The sequence below is a fragment of the Equus quagga genome, chromosome 3, assembly GCF_021613505.1.
Source record: "Equus quagga isolate Etosha38 chromosome 3, UCLA_HA_Equagga_1.0, whole genome shotgun sequence".
Taxonomy (NCBI): Eukaryota; Metazoa; Chordata; class Mammalia; order Perissodactyla; family Equidae; genus Equus; species Equus quagga.
Window position 1 is genome coordinate 137,734,049 of NC_060269.1, and position 25,735 is coordinate 137,759,783.

The following is a 25,735-nucleotide window of genomic DNA, read 5'->3' on the forward strand; positions in this document are numbered from 1 at the left end:
TAGGTAGAATTGTGTTGCATTCAAAGTTTTCCTAGAAGTAGGGTCTCTTTCCTTTTTTTTTTTTTAACTTAGTATCCTCCAATTTAAAAAAATAATATTCAAACTTTTGCATGTGTTCATTCATCCAATCATTCATGTATTCATTCCTTAAATAAACATTTATAGAAGAGCTGCTATGTGCTGGACTTACAAACACAAGTGAGATAAACATCCTCCTTGACCTTAGGGAGCTTAAATATTGGTAGGGACTACAGAGAAAGTAATAAACAATTACAGTACAGTTACTACTAGTAAAGATAATGTACAGCTGCTCTTTAAACATATGATATAAGGAGTACCCACCCAAAATTCAGGGCATTTGGAAATCTTTTCTGAAAGCAATGTAACATAATGGCTTCAAAGGTGAACTCTGGCGCCATGCTGCCTAAAATCTATCCCAACTCCTTCACCACTATCTCCATGACCTTGGGCAAGTTACTTTCTCTCTCTCAATTATCTTTCCTCATCTGCAAAATGTGGACAATAATACAAACCTACTTCAATGATTATTGTGAGAATTTAATGAGTCGATAAACTGAATATGCTTAGAACGGTTCTTGGCATAAGGTAAGGGCTCAGTACAGGTTAGCTATCATTCTAATAATTATTATTGTTATTGTTGTCATTAGTGACATCTAAGGTGGTGCTCAAAAGATGAAGGTAGCTTATCCACATAAGGCAAGGAGGAAAGAGTAATCCAGGAAGAGAAAAAGGAGAAACAAACATGCAAAAGGCCAAAGGAGGTATAGAGATAAACAAAGGCCACCCCATTGTAAACAGTTCATTTATTCAGAGCTTGCAACAGCAAGGGAGTCAGCCATCATCACTGTGTTTAGCAGATACTCAAAGGCTGTCAGGGAAGAGGGAAAGCTTTATAGTGAACAAAGATGGGAGGGAGAAGACTTCAAATGTGTTCTGATTGGAGTAGCTGGAGGCGGACTAAGTAGAAGCAGGTGTTCTGTGCAATTGGTTTGGGGAGGATATTTGGCTTCCTCTGGTTGGTGCTGAGTTGGAAGTAAGGGGCAGGGAAGCAAAAACTAAAGAAGTTAGCAGTTGTTGACCAAGTTCTGAGTATTCTGGGGCAATGGCTTCAGAGGTTATGGATTAGCTTCCTGAATTTCTTATATGGGTCAGAGTTTTATTGTCACGTATAGTCAGGCCATTGTTTGTATATTCATTCTTTTAGAAGAGAATGGCTCTTTCTGGGAAATGAAAGTTCCATAAGAAGAGTGGATAGTTCAGCAGAAGAGGAATAAGAAAAGTGAGGGGTAAGCAGGGTAAGAAGCAGCCAAATTATGTAAGGTCATGTGTTGTCTGTAAGAGTGCATATTTTTAACAACAGCTCACTTATTTTGCAAACTGGAACACTGTGAATCGTGCCTAACAACTCCATACTTGGAAGGCTCATTTGTATGCCATTACTCACTGGTAGATAGAATAAGCTCCCTGCCCTCCCCCCCACCAAAGAAGACCATACCCTAATCCATGGAACGTGTGAATATGTTACTTTACATAACAAAAGGGACTTTGCAGATGTGATTAAGGTTAAGGATCCTGAGATGGAAAGGCTTCTCTAGATTGTTCAGGTGGGCCAAATCTAACCACACGTGAGAGTTTAGAAGGAAAGGGGGATGGCAGAAGAGTGGGTGGGAAAGATGCAACAATAGAAGAGGCTCAAGAGATGGCAGCATGACAAGGACTCAATCTATCATTACTGGCTTTGAAGATGCAAGAAGGGAACCATGAGCCCAGGAATGCAGGTGGCCTCTAGAAGCTGAAAATTTGTCCTCAACTGACAACCACCAAGGAAATGAAGACTTCAGTCCTACAACCACAAGAAACTGAATTCTGCCAACAATCTGAATGAGCCAAGAAACACTCTCCCATAATCGTTCAGAAAGAAATGCAGTCCTGGAGGTACCTCAGTGAGCCTATGTCTGACTTCTGATCTACATAACTCTAAGGTAATAAATTTGTGTTATATAAGCATCTAAGCTTGTGATAATTTGTTGCAGCAGCAATAGAAAGCTAATACGATCACCAAAATTTATAAAGCTTTCCTTTTCTCTCTCAATGAAAAAGCATTTCACCATCCCATCTCTGGGCCTCTGTAAGCCCACAGTTCCTCATTTGTAAAATGGAGCATCTAAAGATGGTATGATGGAACCACCCTAGTACTGGTATGTGTTAAAGTTTTCATAGCCAACTCCTTCCATTGGCTTTGAATATAAAAATAATATCAGCTTTCATTTATTGCATTCATACTACATGTACTTGATGTCATGCATTTTGTATTATCCTAGAGCTAAACCCAAGAGGTGGCATTTTTATTCTCAATAAACATAGGAGAAAACTGATACTCAAGAGAGAATGAGTACCAGACTTAATGTGACAATGTTTCAAATGGCACAAACAACGTTTAAACCCAGCCTGTCTCACTCCAAAGACTGAACTGTTCTCACTATGACATTCCACTTTCCACGTTTGCTAATGTTTCGGAACCAGCAACATGATGACTCTGTTCTACCAGCCTTAACAATTACCTACTTTGGAGCCAATTTATGATATCAGATTCTTTTTTTTTTTTTTCCACTTTTGGAGGAATCAATGATTTATCTCTTGTAAGCATCATTAGATATGGCACAATCATTAATGATGGCAATCAATGTAATTCAAACAACATGATACTCCTCAGTTGAATTGAAGATAAAAAAAATTAAGTAAAATTGTTCCTCACTCATCAGTATGGCAGAGCAACAAAGAATTGCATAAGTAATATTTAATATCTCATAACTGAGCATTTTACTTCTGGTTTGTACAGTTTATTTGGTGCTGTAATGAAACTTTCCCATGATGCAGTGAGGTGAGGTTTTTAAGAGCAGAGCTCCAGAGTCAGGCAGTTCAGTCAAAAGGTCATGGACAAATCACTTGGCCTTTCTATACCCGAGTTGACTCATCTGTAAAAGAGGAATATTAATAGTGCCACCTCGTGAAAACAAATCGTCAAAGGGTTCTTAAGCTTTATCAAATTGGTACAATTCAGAACAATTAGTTCTAAGCATTAATGTGTATTTTTAAATGATCACCTGTTACCTATCTAGGGATCTTGAAACTTTGAAAGACTACCTGGACTCTGCTCTGCATCTTGATATTTAGGACAGGATTGATTACTTTAAGTATTAAGACTCCCATAGCCTTCTTTTATAGTTACTACCATGTCCTCTGTTTCAGTTAAGCCCATTTCTTTGTATTTTATCTTTGAAAATATGAAGCATATTTGAGTTAAAGTTCTTTTTGGATAAAAGGGTTTTGGAAAAGAAACCCACTCAGATTAACTCAAATACTATAAAAGTGGCATAAGGTGCAGGGGGCTGGTTGGTGTGGGATGCAGTGGGCATTATTTGAAATGAGAGAGACGTCAGATACCCGCAGACAGAAAATAATTACAACTGGAACTGGAGGGAAATGAAGCTGGGAGCTGAGAAAATCTTTGTCTCTCAGGAAAGACTGGTCTCTCCCATCCCAACTTCTCTCAACACACCCACCCGTTCCTCTCCTTCTCGCAGAACCAGTTTCCTTTTGCACCCAATTTGCTATGGTCTCAAAACGGCCACCCATCTTGCCAAAGCTGATGTACTGCCCTACTACCAACCACCAACCAACTCAGCCACTCAGCTCCTCAACTCCAAACATCCCTGAGAGAGGAAGAGAATGGGGTAAGATGATCTTTTTGAGGTTACACAAACTATATGTCACAGAGTATTTCCCTCATCCAGTCAGCTGTGGCCAGGAGTGGAGCAGGACCATGTAGAACAAAGAAACGGAGAAATTCCCTTAGAAGAGGAGGTAGCTGAGACTTGCAAAGATGATGTCTCAATACAGAAAATAAACTGGAATTCTCCTAGTCAAACTACAAATGTCTTAACGTAGAATTAATTTTGATCGAGTGCCTACCATGTGTCAAATATATGATAACTCTCTAGGTTCACTCTTCTCTGGACTCACACCACCACTTCTCTCATTGCCCTAGGATCTCTCGGCACACTGCCTGTATTTGTTTCCTGTTGCTGCTGTAACAGATTTCTGCAAACTAGTGGCCTAAACCAATACAAATCTATTATCTTAGAGTTCTGGGCAGCAGACGTCCAAAATGGTTCTCACTGAGCTGAAATCAATATGTCAGCAGGGCTGTGGCCCTTCTGGAGTCTCTCAAGAAGAATCCATTTCCTTGCCTTTCCCAGCTTCTAGAGACTGCCTGCATTCCTTGGCTCATGGCTCTTTCCTCCATCTTCAAAACCAGCAGTGTAACGTCTTCTCTCCTTTCTGACCTCTGCTTGAATTCTTGTATCTTCTCCCTCTGACTCTGATCCTCTTGCCTCCCTCTTATAAGGACCCACGTGATTATATTAGGACCATCCAGATAAATCAAGCTAATCTCCCCATCTCAAGATCCTTAACTTAACCACATCTGTAAAATCACTTTTACCATGAAAGATAATATATTCAATTTCTAAAAATTAGGATATGGACATCTTTAGGGGACTATTATTCAGCCTACCACATTTAACTATCATTACTGCTAAGTGTCCTCATATTTTAAATCTTAAAGTGAACAAGAAATTCTGCATAAACATTCTTTTTTTTTAATTTCCAAGACTTGGGTCTCCTACTAATCATCTGAAATTTGCATCTGTGGCAGATATGAAAATGCACTTGAACAGCTGAGAAATACAGAAATATGTGATTTCAGCTGCCAGATCAATCTCTTCTTGTTAAACCTCGAAAACTTGACATTTGAAAGAGAAAGGCTGTGTAAGAATTCCATTTTGTAAAATATTCCTCCAGTTTGGGAACACAGGATTTACAAGTTTCCAAATGTCCTCTAATCAAGCTTTAAAATAGGGAGTTCCTTGGAAAAGATAGTGACAAGTATTTTCTTATTCTTTACATGCTCTTTGAGAAAATGTTTAAACAGAAAAAACAAATGATGGCCTTTCTAAGTTAAAACAGTTCCAATTGCTTCAACAGATCACTGCACAAGAGCGAGCAAGTGCTTATTGAAATTCTGCCTCCTGGAAGCACCTCCAGTGCCCTCTTGTTCATGGAAAGTCTGTAATATTAATCAGCTATGGCTTTACAAAAGCTGAGGCCAAACGCAGAAAGCTCAGTGTTGGGGGCATGTGATCCCCAAGTGAGATATGCAAGAGTGATTTCTCCACGTTGTTTAGAAGGCCCTCATGACTCCACTCCCATGGCCACCCACCTCCAGCTTTTCTGCTACCCTGCTCTTGGGTTACTGATCTACAGTGTGCCCCATGAACTTCTGTATCTTAAGTTGGTTTTAAATAGCTTGATGTGTTGACATATTGGTACAGGTCCATAATTCTTTATCCGAAAATCTTGGCAGCAAATGTGTTTAGAATTTGGGGATTTTAGAAAGGAAACCCAGAGTAAATACCATCTATTAAGCTTAACATCCCCCATAGGTCTGGGTCAGTGTCCCTTAATATTTCTCTAGTAAAACAGATAAATATTCTCACCAAGTGGAATAAACTGAGATGATAAAAACTTTCACATCAATTCAGGCCAGCTTTTGCTGCCAAATTAATTTTAGAACTAAACTTGCTAAAAAAGATTCAGTATTCAAAGCCTTTTGGATTTTAGAATTTCATATAAGGGCTTACGGACCTATATTATGAGTTGGTGGGTTGTTTGTTTGTTTGTTTAATTTTTCTGTTGTTTACCATCCAAATGGAAGCTCAGTGAAAATTCCAAACTTCTGGGATCACAGACTAGAAAAGTGGAAATGTTTTTATTGATGTAATGCCTCCACTTCATTTTACCAACAGGGAAGTCATAGCTCAGAGAGCACATGTCGTTTGCTGAGGTTGTAAATGGCTCTAGACTAGATACTAGGTTTTTGAAGCCAGACAGACCCAGGTCGAACTCAGCCCCAACTAAGTTTATCAGCCTGGCAAATTTACGCCCAGGTTACACCCCAGATTACCATTATTTTCCCTGTTTTGAGCACCCCCTCACTCATAGGGCTGTTAGGAGCCTTAGATCAGCAAAAGCGGGAACCACACACACCACGTGCTCGATAAAACACACCATGACTTCCCTTAGAGTGATTTTAATGATTGTCATTGACCTAATTCAGTTAAATTCAGTAAATATGTACTGAATTCCTCCCTGCCAGGCACTGGACTAGGTTTCAGGGGTGAACAAGGCAGAATTATCTGCCCATTGCACTGTAGGCAATTCAAGGGATTCTCTTATATCTATGTTATGAGTATCCAGCACAGTCCTGGACGCGCAATACACATTTGTTGAATTGAATTAAACTCAAGGGGCTCACAGTCTAGCATGGGATACAATAAGGTGAGAAATACCTTAAAAGCTTCACAAAGTCCTGTGGGAACAGAAAAAAAACTATCCTCTGTCTTGGAATAGAAGAAGACTCTAAAGAAGAGAAAACATTTGTGCTAGGCCTTAAGGGGAGAATGGACATTCAGCAGGTACAGTTGGGAGTTAAGGAAAGGCCATTCCAGGCAGGAGGGAGAATATAAGAAAATTCCTCCAAAGCTGGCAAATTGCACAGTATGTTTAATAAGCAGCAGGCTGTGTGCTTAGGGAATTGCGTGGAGGAACTGCATGGATCATACGCATGGGGGAATTCCAGCTTGTAATGCTTCAGAGGTGAGTTATGGCTAAGTAAAATAAAACCTGGAATGATATATGAAGGAGCGTAGACTGTACATTGAGGCTTGAAGTGACTGAAAAAAATTTTATCTTGCTTTGTTTTTAACAGGAGATGATGCAAGCCAATATGACTTGGGCAAAGCTTTAGAGAAATTGCTGTGGTGGCATTTTGTACAAGATTAAAGGACAGAGAAAGGAAGTGACAGTAGGTAGACCTGTCAAGGGTATATCAAAAAGTCCTTGATGAGAATAGTAAACACCTAAACTAGGGCAGGGGCAGAGAAGATGGCTAGGAAGGGAGAAGTTAAAGAGACATAAGCAGAATAGATTGTATTTAGCAGCCAATTAGATGTAGAAAGCAAAGAAAAGAGAAGATTCAAAGATTACTCTTAGTTTTTAGATCTTAGGAGTATGATGGTGCCAGAGAGAAGAGAAAGTACAGATGATGGATTAGGAAGGTAGAAAATTATGAGTTCATTTTTAAACTGAACAACAAATTAACTCATGTTCGAAGTCAAAAAATAAAACCAGCCAGTGATGTCAAGAAAGTAGACATTCAACCACCAGCAGTTAGTCACAGGGACGAATGTCTTTAGAATCAAGCAATGCACCTTCTAATCTTGTGTTGTCCCTATCTGGGGAGGCTACTCAAGGCCATATGCTATACATGGGTCCATGGGTTATGGTTCCATTTCACAATGTAAAGATTACCCCATCTTACATAAAATGAGCTTTGGAAGTGCACAATTGTCCCAAAGAATTGTTATCACAGGTTGTTCTTACTATGTAGGAAATGAGACAACTTATTCAGAAAAAACCATTAGTATCAATGAGGACTCTTCAGGCTGGCAGTATGGTGAGGCAGGCAGGAGTCTTCATTCAGGCTCCTGCAAGTGCCCATCTTGCACTTGTGAGCCCTGAGAGTAAACACTTCCTTAAACTGTGCACTGAGGCACCTCACTTGCCTCCTCTGGTCCCAACCCTAGGAGTGGCGTGAAATCTTTTCCAGGACAAAGTAGCAATAAAGGTTCTTTATTAAGAAGGCATTATGTTTTAATGCAGGGGTCACAAAACATTTTCCCATAAAGGACCAGACAGTAAATATTTGAGGCTTTGCAGTTCCTACGGTCTCTGTCTCAGCTACTTAATTCTGCCTTTGTAGTGGGAAAGCGACCATAGATGATATGTAATAAATTGGGTGTGTCTGTGTTGCAACAAAACTTTATTAACAAAAATAGGTGGGAGGCCAAATTTGGCCCTCAGGTCATTGTTGGCCAACCTTGTTGTGTGGAAGGAGCTAGCCAGACCTTAGCTTTAAATTCCAGATCCACCATTTACAAAATGTCTGGATTTGGACATACAGCTCTGTAAAACGTGATAATTACACCTTTTAGAAAACGTATGTAAAATGCTTCATTAGTAACAGACTTTCAAATAGAGCTGTAGTCTTTTTAATTCCAAGGCATGACACAAATGATAGCTAACACTTATTGAATGCTTTTATGATATACTAGCTATTGTGTAAAGCGTTTTACAAAGATTATTTCATTTAATCTTCCAATAATTCTCTGAAGTAGGGACGATTAGAGTATCCCCTTCTAGTTATGGGGAAACTGAGGCACCAAGAGATGCTTCCACAGATAGTGAGCGATGTCGCTGGCACTCAACCCCAAGTAAGTGGACTCCAGGTGCCTTGGTGCTAACCTCTGTGCTAGTTAATTAGCTCCACTAAGTCATGTCCAATTGAAAAGCTCAGAATCTTCTCAAGTTCTGCAGGGCTTTCATACTCACCACAGTGTAACACAACTGAAAATAATTAAATACACAACTGTTGGAAATTCACCTTCAGGTTAACACTCAAACAACATCTTACTTACAGAAATAAAACACTTATTCCAACTCCCTCATTGCCCAACTATTTCCCCCCTCCCAACAAAGATCTCTGGTTAAAGGAAACTGGAATATTATTGAGAAAGCTAGTGCAAACCCATTTCAAAAAATTTATCCTGTGATCACTCTAAAAACTTGCCATTGCAAAGCTACACTGCAGAATAGCATACTGGATTAATTATGCCAGACTGCAGCAATAACCTTGAATTAAAGCTGCAACCTTCTATTTTTAAGAAACACTTGCCTTTCTGGTTGATGAAACCTGTCGTCCCATCAGGTAACAGACGTGACCAGGAAAGAGAGAAGCGGTAATGAGTCAATCCAAGCTGTTTGATACATTTCAAATCTTCCTCCCACAGAGTGTAGCTGCCACAAGCTACATCGCCAGTCTGGTTCTTGAAAACTCTCTCTCCTCCCTGATGGGTGAATGTGTCCCAGACACTAGGGCCTTTTCCATCTGCATCCCAGCCTCCTGAGAAAAAGAAGAAAATGAAATGGTTACACTCTTGACATCAAGAGGCAGATGTGGAATGTAAATATTTGTCGGCAAAAGGACATACCTCGTTAACTCAATGTACCATATTTATAACTTTAAAATATGCCTTTAAAATAACATGCATGAGTGGGTTATGTGTTTAGCTGTCCTTGATCTCTGAAGCTTACTGGTGGCAAATGAAAAATTATTGCATAGTGCCGTCACATAGCAGGCTTTCATGGTTCATTATCTGAAGATGTCCCAGCTGGTAAACAGAGGCACGCCCCAGCTTATGAATGTCTGAGTTGAAAATATCTCCTCCTTGTAAACATTTCTCCTAGCCTTGACTGACATGCCTTGTCCTTGATGTGCATGATGGGGTCTTGGAAACTTATCTTTGGCCCTCTACACTTGAGCATTATTCTCCTGTTATCTGACGATGGGGATTGTGATGGCAATTATTGTGGGGAGGTGCTAGTTTCTGCCATTGCTGACATGGTAATGGTATCCTATAGTCATTCATTCATACCTCCATTAATTCAACAAATGTTATGTGTCAGGCTCTGTGCTGAGCACAGGGGATACCAGGATGAACTCTGCTGTGCTTTCTGATCTTGGAGAACTTAGTTATAGGCAATTGCAAGACAGCCACTGTAAAAGCCCTTGCAAGAAAACCAGGGAGGGGTGTTTATCCAGATGTGGGCCAGAGTCAGAGGTCTCTTACAGAAGTGACTTCTAGACAGAAACCTAAAGAAAAAGTTGGATCATCAAGGTGAATTGCTGCGAAGTAGGGAGTGAGGGGGATAGAGAAAAGAAGAGCTAGGATCCTATTAACCCAGAGGTAAGAGACAGTGTTGCACATTAGAGGAACAGAAAATAAAAATCGCATTAGATTTGGAATATCTGTTCACATAGAAATTTTGTTTCAAATAGTAGTTAGAATCCATTTTATGGTATAAAGGATTAATTTTAAAAATCTCCTAACTCCCTAATTCCTCTTCTAGGTACATACCATGGAGAAACACTAATATATTTTCACAAAGAGATTACGTATATGAGATTATTGAGAAAGAGATGTCTATAGTAACAAAATCCTGGAAACACTTTACATCCTATCAACAATAGAACGGATAATTAATTTGAAGCATATCCATAGAGAGGAAACACCAATCAACGGTTAAAGTGAATGAATCAGAGCACAGATAACCCTCTGCTATGGTCTGAATGTTTGTGTACCCCAAAATTCGTATGTTGAAATCCTAATGCCCAGTGTGATGTTATTAGGAGGTGGGGCCTTTGGGAGGTGCTTAGGTCATGGGAGTAGAACCCTCAAGAATGAGAGCAGCACTCTTATAAGGGAGACCCCACAGAGCTCCCCAGCTCCTTCGCCATGTAAGGATACAACAAGAAGTCTGTGATGGAGAAGAGGGCCTCACTTGGCCACGCTAGCACTCTGATCTCTGACTTCCAGCCTCCAGAACTGTGAGAAAAAAATGTTTGTTGTTTGTAAGCCACTCAGTTTGTGGTTGTGTTATAGCAGTCCAAATGGACTAAGACACCCTGAAAACTATAATGTTAAACAACAACACAAAATCAAGATTCAAAAGAATGTATACAAGGATGAACAAGGGAGCACAGAAGATGTTTAGGGCAGTGAAACTATTCTGTATGATACTGTTGTGGTGGATACATGTCATTATACATATGTCAAAACCCATAAACTATGAGCTTGAGTTAATAACATATCGATATTCATTCATCAATCGTAACATATATGCCACACTAATGCAAGATATTAATAGAAGAGGAAACTGAAGGAATGGGTTATATAATAACTATACTTTCTGCTCAATTTTTCTGTAAACCTAAAATTTCTCTAAAATATAAAGTCTACTAATTTAAAAAAGAATATGTATCTAATATGTTTATCATGTTTTGTGTATTTAAAAATATGTAAAACAATCCGTGGTTCTTCTGAACATATAGATATGAGGTAAACATATGGCAACACGCCTGGGAATAATAAAATTAGGCTAATGGTTACCTTTGGGGAGAAAAAGGGGGGAAATGGAACCAGAGAGGAGTATACGGTGTCTGTGATTGCATCTCATGTTTCATTTCTTAAACTGGGTAAAATGTGTGTGGAGGGACTGTTTATTATTATTGTTATTATTACTCAAAGTCCTTCTTATATGCATAAAATATTTCATAGTGATTTTTATATAAGAAAGGAGGTCACAGCTGGAGTAAAGTAGACTACGGCAATTATAGGAAGGTCTTTAAGGTCCTCATTCAGCATCTACTTACTCGTATTTTGTGCACAATTCTAACAGGATTAAATATAGTCACTAGTCCAACAAAAAGGCAGCATAAGCAATAAGTTATGGGAAGGAATCATGGAGAGATGGGAGAGACTGCTGAAAGGATAAGCTGTAACAAAGCAAACATGACCACTGATACCAAGGTAAGATACTACATACCTATACAAAGAAGTCGTGCATGTTAAAAAGTATTGTGCTCTGGAGCAATGTAACATAGTGGCAAAAAGGTTTATATATTCCAATGGCTCGCAAATTATACCTATATATATGTGGTTTAGAGGCATGGAGGAAAAAGAATTCTGGTGTTCAATCTTAGAATAAAACAGGCATGAACACTAAAACACAATTTTGGTCAAGTACGGTGCTCATAGTTTCAGATAATGTTTAATAAATGGAGAAGTTTGATCCCAGAGAACTTAGGCAGTGATGTGCTAGTAAATAGTAACTGGCTATATGTTTAAAAAAATATATATATACTTATATGTGTACACGTTTGTTATAAATTTTATTGATATAAGGGATTTGTAATATACAATTTCCAAATAATAACATGCAACGCTCTTTCTGTAAATTCCGTATGGCCAATTGATCCTCATAGAACGCTCTTTTAGATTTTTGCCAAACTTTTATTTTAGTAGCCGACCTACACTTGCAACCTGACAAATGTGTGTAGTTCTCACATGAATGTTGGCTGATATTTTTGCTAAAGTTAACAGGCAAGATGAAAGGAAAACAACCAAGATGTACCAGAATTTCACTGTTCATCAGGGACATGAGCCAGTTCTTTGCTGAAGTGGATAATAGTTTTCAAACACTGAAAGAATATTTCCTTAAATGTTTTGTCCTACTCACGATCTAACAATTACAGACATGACACACTTTTAAGTTTAGTCTGCATTACTAACATTTTCTTTAACATTTTCTTAGACCTAGACAACTAACAAAACAATAAATCAAATACTGACTTGTAGCACTTGCCGATTTCTGTGGTGTAAATACTTCCATCACAGCTAATTTCAAGCAAACAATGAGATAGCACTGAAAACAGAGCTGTGAAAAGATAAGCAGTACTACACCATTATATAGTATTTTCTACAGATACAAGAAATGTAAATCACCTCAAGGGCATAGATAATAAAATGTAATAAAATAATTAAGAATTAATGATTTGGAGTATTTGTTACCTTTGTTTTTAAGATAAAGCACCTACTTGTAAGTTTCCATAATTTAATTTTTAATAATGGCTGTGTTTAAGAATCAACTCACAAAATTGCTGAAAATTTAACAACAGGCCCTGGTGAGCCAGTACCAGCAGGCCTCACCACATCACCAATCAGAGACTTATCTAAATTTACACTGTTACCAAGTAGCAGAGCCGAGATGTGTATCCAGATCTGCCTGATCTTGAAGCCTAAGTCCTTCCACTGAACTGCACTTAGTAATAACGACTCTGAGTGATGAAGGAAGAGTCAACTGATGCCCATGCTACTCAATCTGTAAGGCTTAAGAAGGGCACACCACAATCCGTACATTTTGGGAAGCACTCCTTCTATAGTGCCAAAAACAAATTTTGACAATTTTAAAAGGTAAATGTCGGTTAACAGAAAAATGTACTTATGTGAAGTAGCTCATTCTACATGTATACTAGCTAGATGAAGCATATCTAAGCAACATTATTTCTGTGAGAAACTACAGGGGCTGGCCCGGTGGTATAGTGGTTAAGTTCGCCAGCTCTGCTTTCATGGCCCGGGTTTGCCAGTTCGGATCGTGGGTGCGGACCTACACACTGCTCATCAAGCCATGCTGTGGCGGCATCCCACGTAGCAGAACTAGAATGACTTATATCTAGGATATACAACTATGTGCTGTGGCTTTGGGGAGGAAAAAAAAATGAAAGAGGAGGATTGGCAACAGATGTTAGCTCAGGGCCAATCTTCCTCACCAAAAAAAAGTGTACCTTAAAAAAAATTAGTTTGCATCTTAAAAAAAAAAGAGAGAAACTAGAATTTGAACTGAAAATTACCACTATCATAGAAATTTTGATTAAAAAAATATATAGTGGCTGGTACTTATTGACACCTTAATGTAAATTTTGCTGAATGAATGATATTAACTCACTTGTTCATTAGGGGTTTTCTCTGGCTGCAATTTTGTCCATGTTCTAAAAGTATAACTGTCCTTTTTGATGAACAAGACTACCATGTCCAGGTGGACTACATACCCTGAGCCATCCTTTAAACAGCTACAATCGCTGGATGAAACATAGGAAATATACTTCTAAATGCACCATTGATCTGGCAGGATGTTAGGTAACCCAAAAACAAAGTGAGAGAGGAAATTCACAGGCATAAGTGAGCAGTGAAGCAGGCTTTTGTCCTGAGAGCATCTGCCAACCCAGATGAACTAAGCTTTAATTTTAATGGCCTTGTGGGACAAGGAGAAAGGAGACAAAGTCACCAAAAGTGGGAGGTTCTTATATTGTTCAGAAGGAGACCTAAGATATGGACATTTTTATCTATTACATTTTTGTATCCAGGTCAAAATTTCTAGAGTAGGCACTTAAAGAAAAAAATGGAATTTATAAAAACATCCATAGGAAGGTCTATAGCAGGTTCTCTCTAAGCATTTTACATATATCAACCCTTCCCAATGATACAGTGAAGTAACTGCCATTATTATTCCCATTTTCAGATAGGGAAACTGAGAAATGAAGAGGGTAAGTAACTTGGCCAGATTAGTACACACTAAAGCTGAAATTCTAACTCAGACAGTTGATCTCCAGAGCTGATATTCTTGACCATTATGCCAGCTGGGGAAAACTAAATAAACCAAAAAGAGGGCAGGGAAAAATCAGAAAAATAAACATAGAAAGGGCAAGAAAAATAAAAGCATAAAATAAGATGGTAGGACAAGATACAAGTTATCACTCATAACAATATAAGTCAGTGGACTAAACTCCTCAAAAGACAAAGATTGTCAGACTAGATATAAAAAAAAAAACAATCCAGCCATACGCTCTTTACTGATACGCCTAAGACATAAGAATACAGAAAAATTGAAAGTCAAAATATGGAAAAAGATATCCCTGTCCCTTTGCCCCCCCCAAAAAAGCAAAAGACCTCCAAGGAAAAACAGTATTACTGGAGATGATATGGGTCACTAAATAATGACAACACTCTTTTAAATATGTATGCACCTAAGAATCTGGTTCCAAAATATGTGTAGCAAAAATTGACACAACTAAAAACCAAAATTGACAAGTCCATCCCCATAATGGGAAATTTTAATTAACCTGGGTTCTATCAAACATTTAAAAAACAAAACCCTACTCTTGCACAAATTATTCCAGAAAATTAAAAAGGAAGAATTCCTCAACTCATTTTATGTGGCTGGAATATTCTTGATTCCAAAACCAGAAAATAGCACTACAAAAAAGGAAAAATTATAAGCCAATCTCACTCATAAATACAGTCGTAAAAGTAGGTAGAGATATGGAAGATTAAAAAAATATTTTTAATTAAATTTTTTTAATTTTAAAATTTAAATTGAACTTTAAGGATAAAAACTATAATGCCTGAGATGAAAGATACACTGAATGAGATTAATAGCAAATTGAACGTTGTAGAAGAAAAGATTAGTGCACTTGAAGACATAGCAATAGAAACTTTCCAAAATGAACCACAGAAAGAAAAAAACTCAAAACATAAACAGAGGATCAGTGACCTATGGGACAACTTTAATCTGCTTAATATACATGAGATCATAATCTCCAAAGGAGAACAAAGGGAGGGGACATAAAAAATATTTGAAGGAATAATGGATGAAAATTTTTTTAAATTGATGAAAACTATAAATCCATAGATCCAACTCAATGAACCCCAGGCACAAGACAAATGAAGAAAAATAGGCCAAACCACATCATAATCAAATTGCTCAAAACCAGTGATGAAGAGAAAAATATTAAAAGTTGCCAGAGGAAAAAGGTGTATAATTTTTCGTAAGATTTTATTTTTCCTTTTTCTCCCAAAGCCCCTCAGTGCATAGTTGTGTATTTTTAGTTGTGAGTCCTTCTACTTGTGGCAAGTGGGATGCCGCTTCAGCATGGCTTGATGAGCGGTGCCACATCCGCACCCATGATTCAAAGTGGCGAAACCCTGGGTCACTGAAGCAGAGCATGCAAACTCAACCACTCCTCTACGGGGCCGGCCCCATGATATTTTGAAGAACAAATATAATCACAGCAGATTTGTTGTCAAAAGACAATGCAAGCAGGACGACAATGGAATGACATCTTTAAAATAATGAAAGGGAAAAAAATCTGCCTAACTAGAATTCTATACCTGGAAAAAATATGTTTCAAAAATGAATGCTTATGACTTTTTCACACATACAAAAGTTCAAGGAATTCATCACCAGCAAACCCTCACTTCAAGAAATTAAGGAAAGTCCTTCAGGCAGATGGCAATGGACACCAGATGGAAGTATGGCTCTACACAAAGGAACAAAGAGCACCAGACAAAGGAAACTGTATAAGATTTTTTAAATTATTTAAATCTCTTTAATAGATAATTTATTGTTTAAAGAAAAATAATAACATATAGGTATAGGGGTCATAACATATATAGGTATAAAATTTATGACAACAGTAGCACAAAAGCCAAGAGGGAAGAAACGGAAGTAGGCCGTTGTAAGTCTTCGGTTACACAGGAAGTGGTATAATATCACTTGAAGGTAGACAGTAACAAATTAAAGATGTGTCCTATAAATCCAACAGGAAACACTAAAATGACAAAACAAAGAGTTATAGCTAATAAGCCAGCAAAGAAAATACAATGGAATCATAAAAAATAACCTGAAAAAGACAGAAAAAGAGGGAAGTGAGAATAAAAGACGGATGGAACAAACAGAAAACAAACAGCAAGATGGTAGATTTAAACCTAACCATATCAATAATATCATTAAATGAAAATGAATCTACACAACCCAACTAAAAGGCAGAGATTATCAGATTGGATAAAAACACGAAACTCAGCTCTCTACTGCCTACAAGAAATCCACTTTAAACATAAAGACAAAAGAAGGTTAAAAGTGACAGGATGAAAAAAATATACCATGCTAACACTAATCAAAGAAAACTGGAGTAGCTATATTAATACCAGTGTAGATTTCAGAGCAAGAATATTACCAGGTATAAGGAAAGTCATTTCATAACATTAAAGGAGTCAATTTATCAAGAGGACTTACAATCCTAAATGCTTATACACCTAATAACAGAGATTCAAAACACATGAAGCAAAAACTGATAGAACTGCAAAAACTAAGCAAATCCACAATTACATGAGGATATTTCAATTAAAAAGACTGACAAGACTGTAGAAAAAAGGACAAAAGACGTGAACAGTTCCTTCACAGAAGGAGAAACACATGGCTGGTAAACATTTTTAAAAATACAAGAGATCATGAAAAATCTGGGAAATGCAAATGGAAACCACAATGAGATACCATTCTACACCCACACAGTTGGCACAAATTTAAAAGTTGGGCAATATCAAGCCTTAGAGAAATTGTTGCATGGCAGGAATGTTTACACACCGCTGGTAGGAGAAAAATGTGCAAATATCTAGTAAAGTTGAGGAAACACATATACCAAAAGTCAGTAATTTACATATGAGCCTATACTCTGTTTCTACAAATGTGGACCAGTAGACATATATAGCCACGACTGCAGCAACAACAACAACAAAAACCACACTGAAATTATCTTTGTCAAGACAATGAATCAATGAATGAATAAATAAACCGTAGAATAATAACACACTGAAAGACTATGCAGGAATAAGAATGAGCTACAACTCTATAGATCAACATAAATAAATCTCTCAAATATAATATTGAGAAGGAAAAAGCAAGTTCTTAAAACAAGCGATATATTTCCAATTATATACAGTCTGCCCTCCACATGCCCAGTTCCTCATCCTTGGATTCAACCAACTGCAGATGGAAAGGCCTACATGATTACGTCTGTACTGAACGTGTACAGACTTTTTTTTCTTGTCATTATTCCCTAAACAAGACAGTATAACAACTATTTGCATAGCATTTACATTGTGGTAAGTATTATAAATGATCTAGAGATGATTTAAAGTATATGGGAGGATGCACATAGGTTATATGGAAATGCAACACCATTTTATATAAGGGACTTGAGCATCCACGGATTTTCATATATGCAGAGGTCCTGGAACCAATTCTGTGAGGATGCCAAGGGACGACTGTAATGTCCAAAACATATAAAACTAAATAATAAATTGTTTATTTATACATTCTCTTGTGCTAAAACCATAAAGAAAAGACAGGAATTAATAAATGCAAAATTCATTTTAGTAGACACCTCTGGACAGGGGGTAAAGAGACAATATTAGAGATGGGTCTTAGAAATATGACGAGTATGTGCATATCATTTTTATTTTTTATACTATACACACAAGTTATAAATATTATTTTATCTATTGTTTATCTAAAACACTAATTTCATAATACATTTCATTGTTCACAGTGAAGGCCATGTATTGAGTGCTAGCTCCCCGTCAGTCCTACACCAACAACGTACATTGGTCATCTCACTCTTTCCCTCACATAACTGTTAGAAGATGTTGTTTGTTGTTAAGGCCATGAAGTCGATCCTAGTGTCTAGCAACGCTATGTACAGCAGAGGGGAACCCTCCTTGGTCTTTTTTTTTTTTTTAAGGTAACATCGGTTTAAAGCATTATATAAATTTCAAGTGTACATTATTATATTTCGATTTCTGTGTAGATTACATCATGTTCACCACCCAAAGACTAATTACCATCCATCACCAGACACATGTGCCTAATGACCTTTATCTCTCCTCCCTCCTCCCTTCCCCTCTGGTAACCACAAATCCACTCTCTGTCTCTATGTGTTTGTTTGTTGTTCTTTTTATCTTCTATTTATGAATAAGATCATATGGTATTTGACTTTCTCCATTTGACTTATTTCACTTAGTATAATACCCTCAAAGTCCATCCAGGTTGCAAATGGCAAGATTTCATCTTTGTCTATAGTTGAGTAGTATTCTATTCTGTATATATACCACATATTCTTTATCCATTCATCCTTTGATGGGCACCTAGCTTGCGTCCAAGTCTTGGCTATTGTGAACAATGCTGCAATGAACATAGGGGTGCATGTATCTTTATGCATTCATGTTTTCATGTTCTTTGGATAAATACCCAGCAGTGGAATAGCTGGATCATATGGTAGTTCTATTCTTAAGTTTTTGAGAAATCTCCATACTGTTTTCCATAGTTGTTGCACCAATTTGCATACTCACCAGCAGTGTATGAGAATTTCTTTTTCTCCACATCCTCTCTAACACTTGTTATTTCTTGCCTTGTTATTTACAGCCATTCTGACAGGCGTGAGGTGATATCTCATTGTAGTTTTGATTAGCATTTCCCTGATAATTAGTGATATTGAACATCTTTTCAGGTACCTGTTGGCCATCTGTATACGTTCTTTGGGGAAATGTCTGTTCAGATCATTTTCCCATTTTTTAATTGGGCTGTTAGTTTTTTTGTTGTTGAGACATTTGAGTTCTTTATTTATTTTGAATATTAACCCCTTATCAGATATATGGTTTGCAAATATCTTCTCCCAATTGTTAGGCTGTCTTTTCGTTTTGTTGATGGTTTCCTTTGCTGTGCAGAAGCTTTTTAGTTTGATGTAGTCCCATTTGTTTATTTTTTCTGTTGTTTTCCTTGCCTGGTCAGACACAGTATTTGAAAAGATACTGCTAAGACCGACGTCAAAGAGCGTGTTTTCTTGTAGAAGTTTTATGGTTTCAGGTGTTACATTCAAGTCTTTAATCCATTTTGAGTTAATTTTTGTGCATGGCATAAGAATAATGGTCTACTTTCATTCTTTTGCATGTGGCTGTCCAGTTTTCCCAACACCATTTATTGAAGAGACTTTCCTTTCTCCTTTGTATGTTCTTGACTCTCTTGTCAAAAATTGGCTGTCCATAGATAAGGGTTTATTTCTGGGTTCCCAATTCTGTTCCATTGATCTATGTGTCCAGTTTTGTCCCAGTGCCATGCTGTTTTGATTACTATAGCTCTGCAGTATATTTTGAAATCAGGGAGTGTGATACCTCCAGCTTTGTTCTTTTTCTCAGGGTTCCTTTGGCTATTTGGGGTCTTTTGTTGTTCCATACAAATTTTAGGATTCTTTGTTTTATTTCTGTGAAAAATGTCATTGGAACTTTGATAGGGATTGCATTAAATCTGTAGATTGCTTTAGGAAGTATGGACATTTTAACTATGTCAATTCTCCCAATCCAAGAACACGGAATATCTTTCCATTTCTTTGTGTCTTCTTCAATTTCTTTCAACAAAGTTTTACAGTTTTCAGTGTACAGGTCTTTCAGCTCTTTGGTTAAATTTATTCCTACATATTTTATTGTTGTTGTTGCAATTGTAAGTGGGATTATATTCTTAATTTCTCTTTCTGCTACTTCATTGTTAGTGTATAAAAATGCAACTGATTTTTCTATGTTGATTTTGTATCCTGCAACTTTACTGTATTCGTTTATTATTTCTAACAGTTTTTTGGTGAATTCTTTAGGGTTTTGTATATATAAAATCTTATCATCTGCACGTGGTGACAGTTTCGCTTCTTCCTTTCCAATTTGGATCTCTTTTATTTCTTTTTCTTGCCTCACTGTTCTGGCTAGGACTTCTAATACTATGTTAAATAAGAGTGGCAAAAGTGGGCATCCTCATCTGGTTCCTGTTATTAGAGGGATAGCTTTCAGTTTTTCTCCACTGAGTATGATATCAGCTGTGGGTTTGTAATATATGGTCTTTATTACGTTGAGGTACTTTCCTTCTATACCCATTTTATTCAGAGTTTTTTTATCTGCCTGGTCTTTTTGCACCAGCCTCTCATCTTCTGGTGTTATATCAGACAATGCTTCGCTGCTATTCTTAGGGTTTAATGACCAAATTTTCAGAAGTGGGTGGCTATATTTTTCTTCTTAGCCTGTCTTAGTCTGGAAGCTCTGTTGAAACCTGTCCACCATGAGTTACCCTGTAGATATTTGAAATAGTGGTGGCATAGCTTTCAGCATCACAGCAACACACAGCCACTGTAGCAAGACAGGTGGTGTGGTTCCCTGACCGGGGAACAAACCTGGGCCATGACATTGAGAGTATGGAAACCGAATCTTAACCACTAAACCACCATTAGAAGTTGTACTATTAATTATTACTGATAAGAACAAAAGGATAAAGATTGACTAACTTTCCCAAGATCACATAGCTAATAACTGTGAATATCAAAACATGACACACCAGTCCTACCCATATGTACATCAACAGGTTAAACTCCTTCAAGTTTTTTACTTATAACATAGGTGAGCCCTGGACAAAATGAATCTTTCTTTGTGAATTGATGTTTCATTCCACCTTCATACATTTCACAAATAATCATTGCATATCCACTTTCCTTTGAGAATCTCACAACCTAGTGGATATCAGACAAACTCTTAGACTACATTAAGATAAAAGTTATATGAAGATCATGTAAAAACACTACAAGGAGGGTCAAGAAGCAAGCACTCAAGAATCACTTCTGTTATCGGGAGTTGGATAGACTTGCCCAAGAGAAAACGTTTAAGGCAGGTGTTGAAAGATGAGTAAGAGTTCTCACAGTGGCTCCAATGAGGGGAAAGCAAATGCATAATTCAGTGGCAATGGTGAGGGTGAACTGGAGAAAGAAGGAAAGAAGGGCCCAAAGACCAGTTAGCAGGTTATGGCAATATTTTTGGCAAGAAATGATAAGCTCCTGTGTTTTATTTTTTAGTGATTTGGAAGAAAATAACATTGTCTCTGAAATTCCCACCATATTATGACATAGAAGGAATTCCTGCAAAAATGTAGAATATTGATATTACCTACAAACCTAAATATCAAAGACTCCCAAAGCTGCAAAGTACAATGAAAAGAGTACAGGCGCTAAAACCAGGCATAGCTAACTTTAAGTCCTGTCTCTACCCCTTACTTGACTTCTCTGTAGGTAAAGTGGGAGGATAATAGCTACTTCATGGGGCTCTAGTAAAAATCAACTGAGTCAAAGCAAAAGTGAACGGCAGGGTACATGCAGATAGGATGTACTCAACCAGTGTTAGTTTCTTCCTCTTCTAGACTCAATGCAGTGAACACTAGCTACATTTACACAGAAAATAACCAGCTGCTTTTTTTCTTTCTTCCCTCTGTGGCCTGTTCTTGATATGCACGTGTAGGAAACATTCTGACTAGAAATATCTACAAACTTGCCCATGATTAAGAATCAAGCGTCTGGGCTGGTATGACTTAGTCTACAGGGCCCTTAGCTTCCTGACTGACAAGCCATCATTACAAATGGTGTCATGTCACTTTTACTTTTGCCTCGACAATGCCCTTTGAGAGGACATACACCTGTATAGTCCTCAGTCCTCCACGCAGAGGAAATCATGTCAAGTAAAAATAAATAAATAAGTATGTATGTGTGTGTGTGTGTGTGTGTGTGTGTATATATACTCTTCCTTCAAAACCCAAAATGACATTACCACATGACCTCTTTTCGGAAGCATTCGCTGACTCCCACCATAATCATGCCCTCTTCAGTGCACACATTGTACGATTAACACACATGTTGAGTCATCTTTAAAAATATCTTTTGCCTCCTTTACACTTTGAGCTCTCTCAAGGCAGAGTCCAGTTTTCACTTGCTTATCTGTCTCTCCAGTAGGAAGAATGGTGTACAGAAATAGTAAGTGCTGAGTAAAATGCTTTTTGTGTGGGATGCTTAGCATAAAATAGAAATATTGATGTTTGCTATCTCATTGCTTCACAGAGATATGCAGAAGTTATCTTCATGTTTGTAAGTTATTGCAAGTTATTTACTCGAAGGTGAAATATGGTAAAAATTCAAGCAATTACCATTTATAAGTTATGACACGGTGTGCTTTCAGACAAAAATATTTGTTTATTTTTACAACTAACATGCAAGTGTACCAGACATAATTATTCTATGTGAAGCTCTGAGGTTGTGGTGAGCAAAGGTTCTCTGATCTAGAAGCATTGGTCCGTGCCCAGAGATAATTCAGAAGGGACAAGAATGCCCAAAGTAACAAGAAAACGACCATACTGCATGGAAATGCACTTCGCTATCATGTCACAGGAGGATGGACGGTTCCAGAAAAGATGTCTCCAAGAAAGAAAAAAAAGGAACTGATAAAGCATCTGATGTGTTGGAACATGTCAAGAAGCAATTTACATTTCTGGCAGACAATGTGGGGAGGAATTAGTGAAAGAATCACAGAATAGGAACAACAGCAAAAAAGCCAATTATTAACTCTCAGGCAAGGCCAAAACTGTACAAGAAAAGCAGTTCAATCACAGGACGTTAGATGACTCAGTTGTGCACAATGGTTACATAAAACAGTGATCTAAAAACTGAATGGCGATTTAACAAAATTTGTTAAATAACCAAATAGGAAAAATGGAGAAGAGAAAGTTTGCTTTGTGAGTATGATGCTGTAAGCGGGCTTTAAAAAACTCACGTAACAGAAAGTTAATATGTTATATTTTAGATTAGAACATCAAATAATAGTTGTATATGCATGCTATGTAAACGCATAGAAGTAAGTACCAGAAAAAGATAGTGAAAAGACTTAAAAGTATTGGCTTTGGGAAAAATAAATAAGTAGGTAGGAGTGACATAAAAGACATTTCTTTGTTGGGTGTTATAACTCTCACAGTACTATTTGAATTTTAAACTATGCACCTATGTTACTAAGGTAAGTTTAAAATTAAGCTAGAAAAATAAAGATAACCACAAGAGAAGAGAAATTGTATGCCTAGTCCCAAACCAGTGAGCACTGGTTCACGCTTAGGGGTGGCATGACCCCAGAAGGAGGCATGTGGAAATGTGCAGGTTGCTCTTGAATGTCCCAATGACTGGGGTGCTACTGATGTCTAGTGGCAGGGCCAACAATGCGGTCCTGCCAAATGCAGGCCACACACAACCCAGAAATGGCCAGATCAAATACCGACAGCCCCTCCACTGGGAAACCCTGCACTAGATGGGAAAAAGAGTAAAGAAAAATATAATGTGGGGGAAGAGAAGAGAAGGGAAAAAAGCAAAGGGAACTATTGTATTAGAAAATATAAAATAATAATGTGGCAGAAAAATGTTGAAACATTGGTAACCATAAAAATCATAAATCCATTAAATACTCCTGTTTGAATAAAAGACAAGGTGAAGAAGAAAAAATATTTACCATGTAAATACTGATAAAAAATAAATTTAGCAAATTAATATCTTATAAAAATGAATACAAAGAAAAAGCATTAAATGAGATAAAGAGAAATATTCTCATATTAACAAAGGCTACAGTTCACCTAAACTAAATAGTAACCATGAACTTTTGTGCATTTAACAATAGAGTTTTGAAATATATAAGAAAAAACTTGCCATAAAGGCAGGGATACACTGAAAACTCCACTAATATAGTGAGAGACTCTCAGAAATTGACTAAGAGAGAATTTGATTAGCATAGTTCACAAATTTATCCTCTTATAGACAGATGGCCATGTATGACTAAACACATGTGTATATACATATGACACACACACACATACAAAAGAGAGACAGAGATTGTTACTCAACGACAGAAAATTATTCAAACAGCCCTGAAGTATTCACAAATATAGAATTCATGCAGACTACCTTCTCTGACAATTAAACAAAAAAAGAGGAAAGAAGAAAGATTAACAACAAAAGAATAAGCCAATTTCTCCACTTGGTTTTAATTCTAACTAAATCTCGTCATAAACAGAAAATAGAAGCAGAATGACTTTTAAGGAAAGATACATCTTTAAAATTCTCTTAAGAAAAGGCAAAATCTGAAAACAAACATCTTTAATGCAGCTAAATGCTTTAAAACAGACTTTTCCTCAACAGATGGAGGCTGAGGTACGGGGCTGGATTCCTATAGGAGAGAGGAAGTGAGGAGCCGGAGCAGACAGTTTCACCAGCATCTAGGATACTAGGATACATAGACCCAGCAATCTGAAGAAGCCACAGACATGGCTGTGAGAAAAAGAATCAGCTCTAAAGATCTGCCCGAATCATAGGTTGTGAAACCACCTTGAGAACTTTCCTTTTTATTACCTTGCCTTCAACCAGGTCAGCAGCCTTGGTAAACAAGGGGAAATAAGTGAGGCAGGGGGGAAAGATGATGACCACATCCCCCCTCCAGTATAGCTAGGCAAGTGAATTAACCCTAAGTCAGATTTTGAGTTTTAACTATTTCACAGATTAATTATTCTAAATACCAAAATGAGACTGTGTTTTGCCAGTGAAAGTGGCTACATGTATCAGCCACGGTCCCAGCAGGAAACAGATGGCATTCAAACTGGGTAATCAAGGAAAGTTTCATAAAAGGACCTTTTACAATGGCGTGAGCAGGGTTTGGGGAAAGCAACAAGGCATGATGCAGTACCTGGGAGCTTGCAACAGCAGGAAGTCATTAGCACCCCGGAAGGGAATAGGGACAGAATCAGTTTCCAAATCCTGTAGAGAGTAGCAGCTTACAGAGGGCTGCCTGGCAGGAGAGGAGGCCTTTAGCGGAGGGACCCAGCCAACCCACTGCAATCCAGCAGGGAAGGTACTGGAAGAATAAATACCTCAGCTTCTCTCTCTCCTCCCACCTGGACTCTATCTCCTACTAATGCTTCCCATTGATCAAGTCCAAACCAAAGCCAAAGGAAAATGCCATACATATAGGTTGGCGGCCCAAGGCCAAGAGCAGGGAAAGGTGACAGTGGGCCTGGATGAGCAAAGAGAAAATATCCAGTACACAATAAGACCTCAGGCTACCAGAGAAACAGAGCCCACCTGCGTTTTCTCCTAAAGGGAAGGGAAGAGCTACCCCCACTAAGTCAGTGTGAAGGGACACTGGGAAAAAAACAGTTACTTCATGAGTGTGCCCTGAGTGTCCTACTTGTGGACTGTGCCGGTATAATGTATAACAGAACGTGATTATAATTTAACTACTGATTTAGTATTTTAGGGAAGTGATCAATTCTTCTAGGAATAAATAGTGAGAGGGAATATTTCAGTCCTGGCTCAGGGACGCGACCTTCTGGACCTCAACCCCGTATGTGTCGCATTGTTGTTTTCTGATGATAGTCATGTCTTTAGCTACAAAGACGTCTCAGGCTCCCTCTTCATTTACTT

At 37.7% G+C, this 25,735-nt stretch overlaps 1 protein-coding gene across 1 annotated transcript in view; it reads right to left on the bottom strand.

The window, feature by feature from the left end:
* Positions 1-25,735, bottom strand: part of LOC124236894 (cytosolic beta-glucosidase) — a 104,845-nt gene that overhangs the window by 60,496 nt on the left and 18,614 nt on the right. The window contains exon 2 of the mRNA XM_046655860.1: positions 8,876-9,103. Coding sequence (XP_046511816.1) covers positions 8,876-9,103 — 228 coding nt within the window. The remainder of the gene's footprint in view (positions 1-8,875; positions 9,104-25,735) is intronic.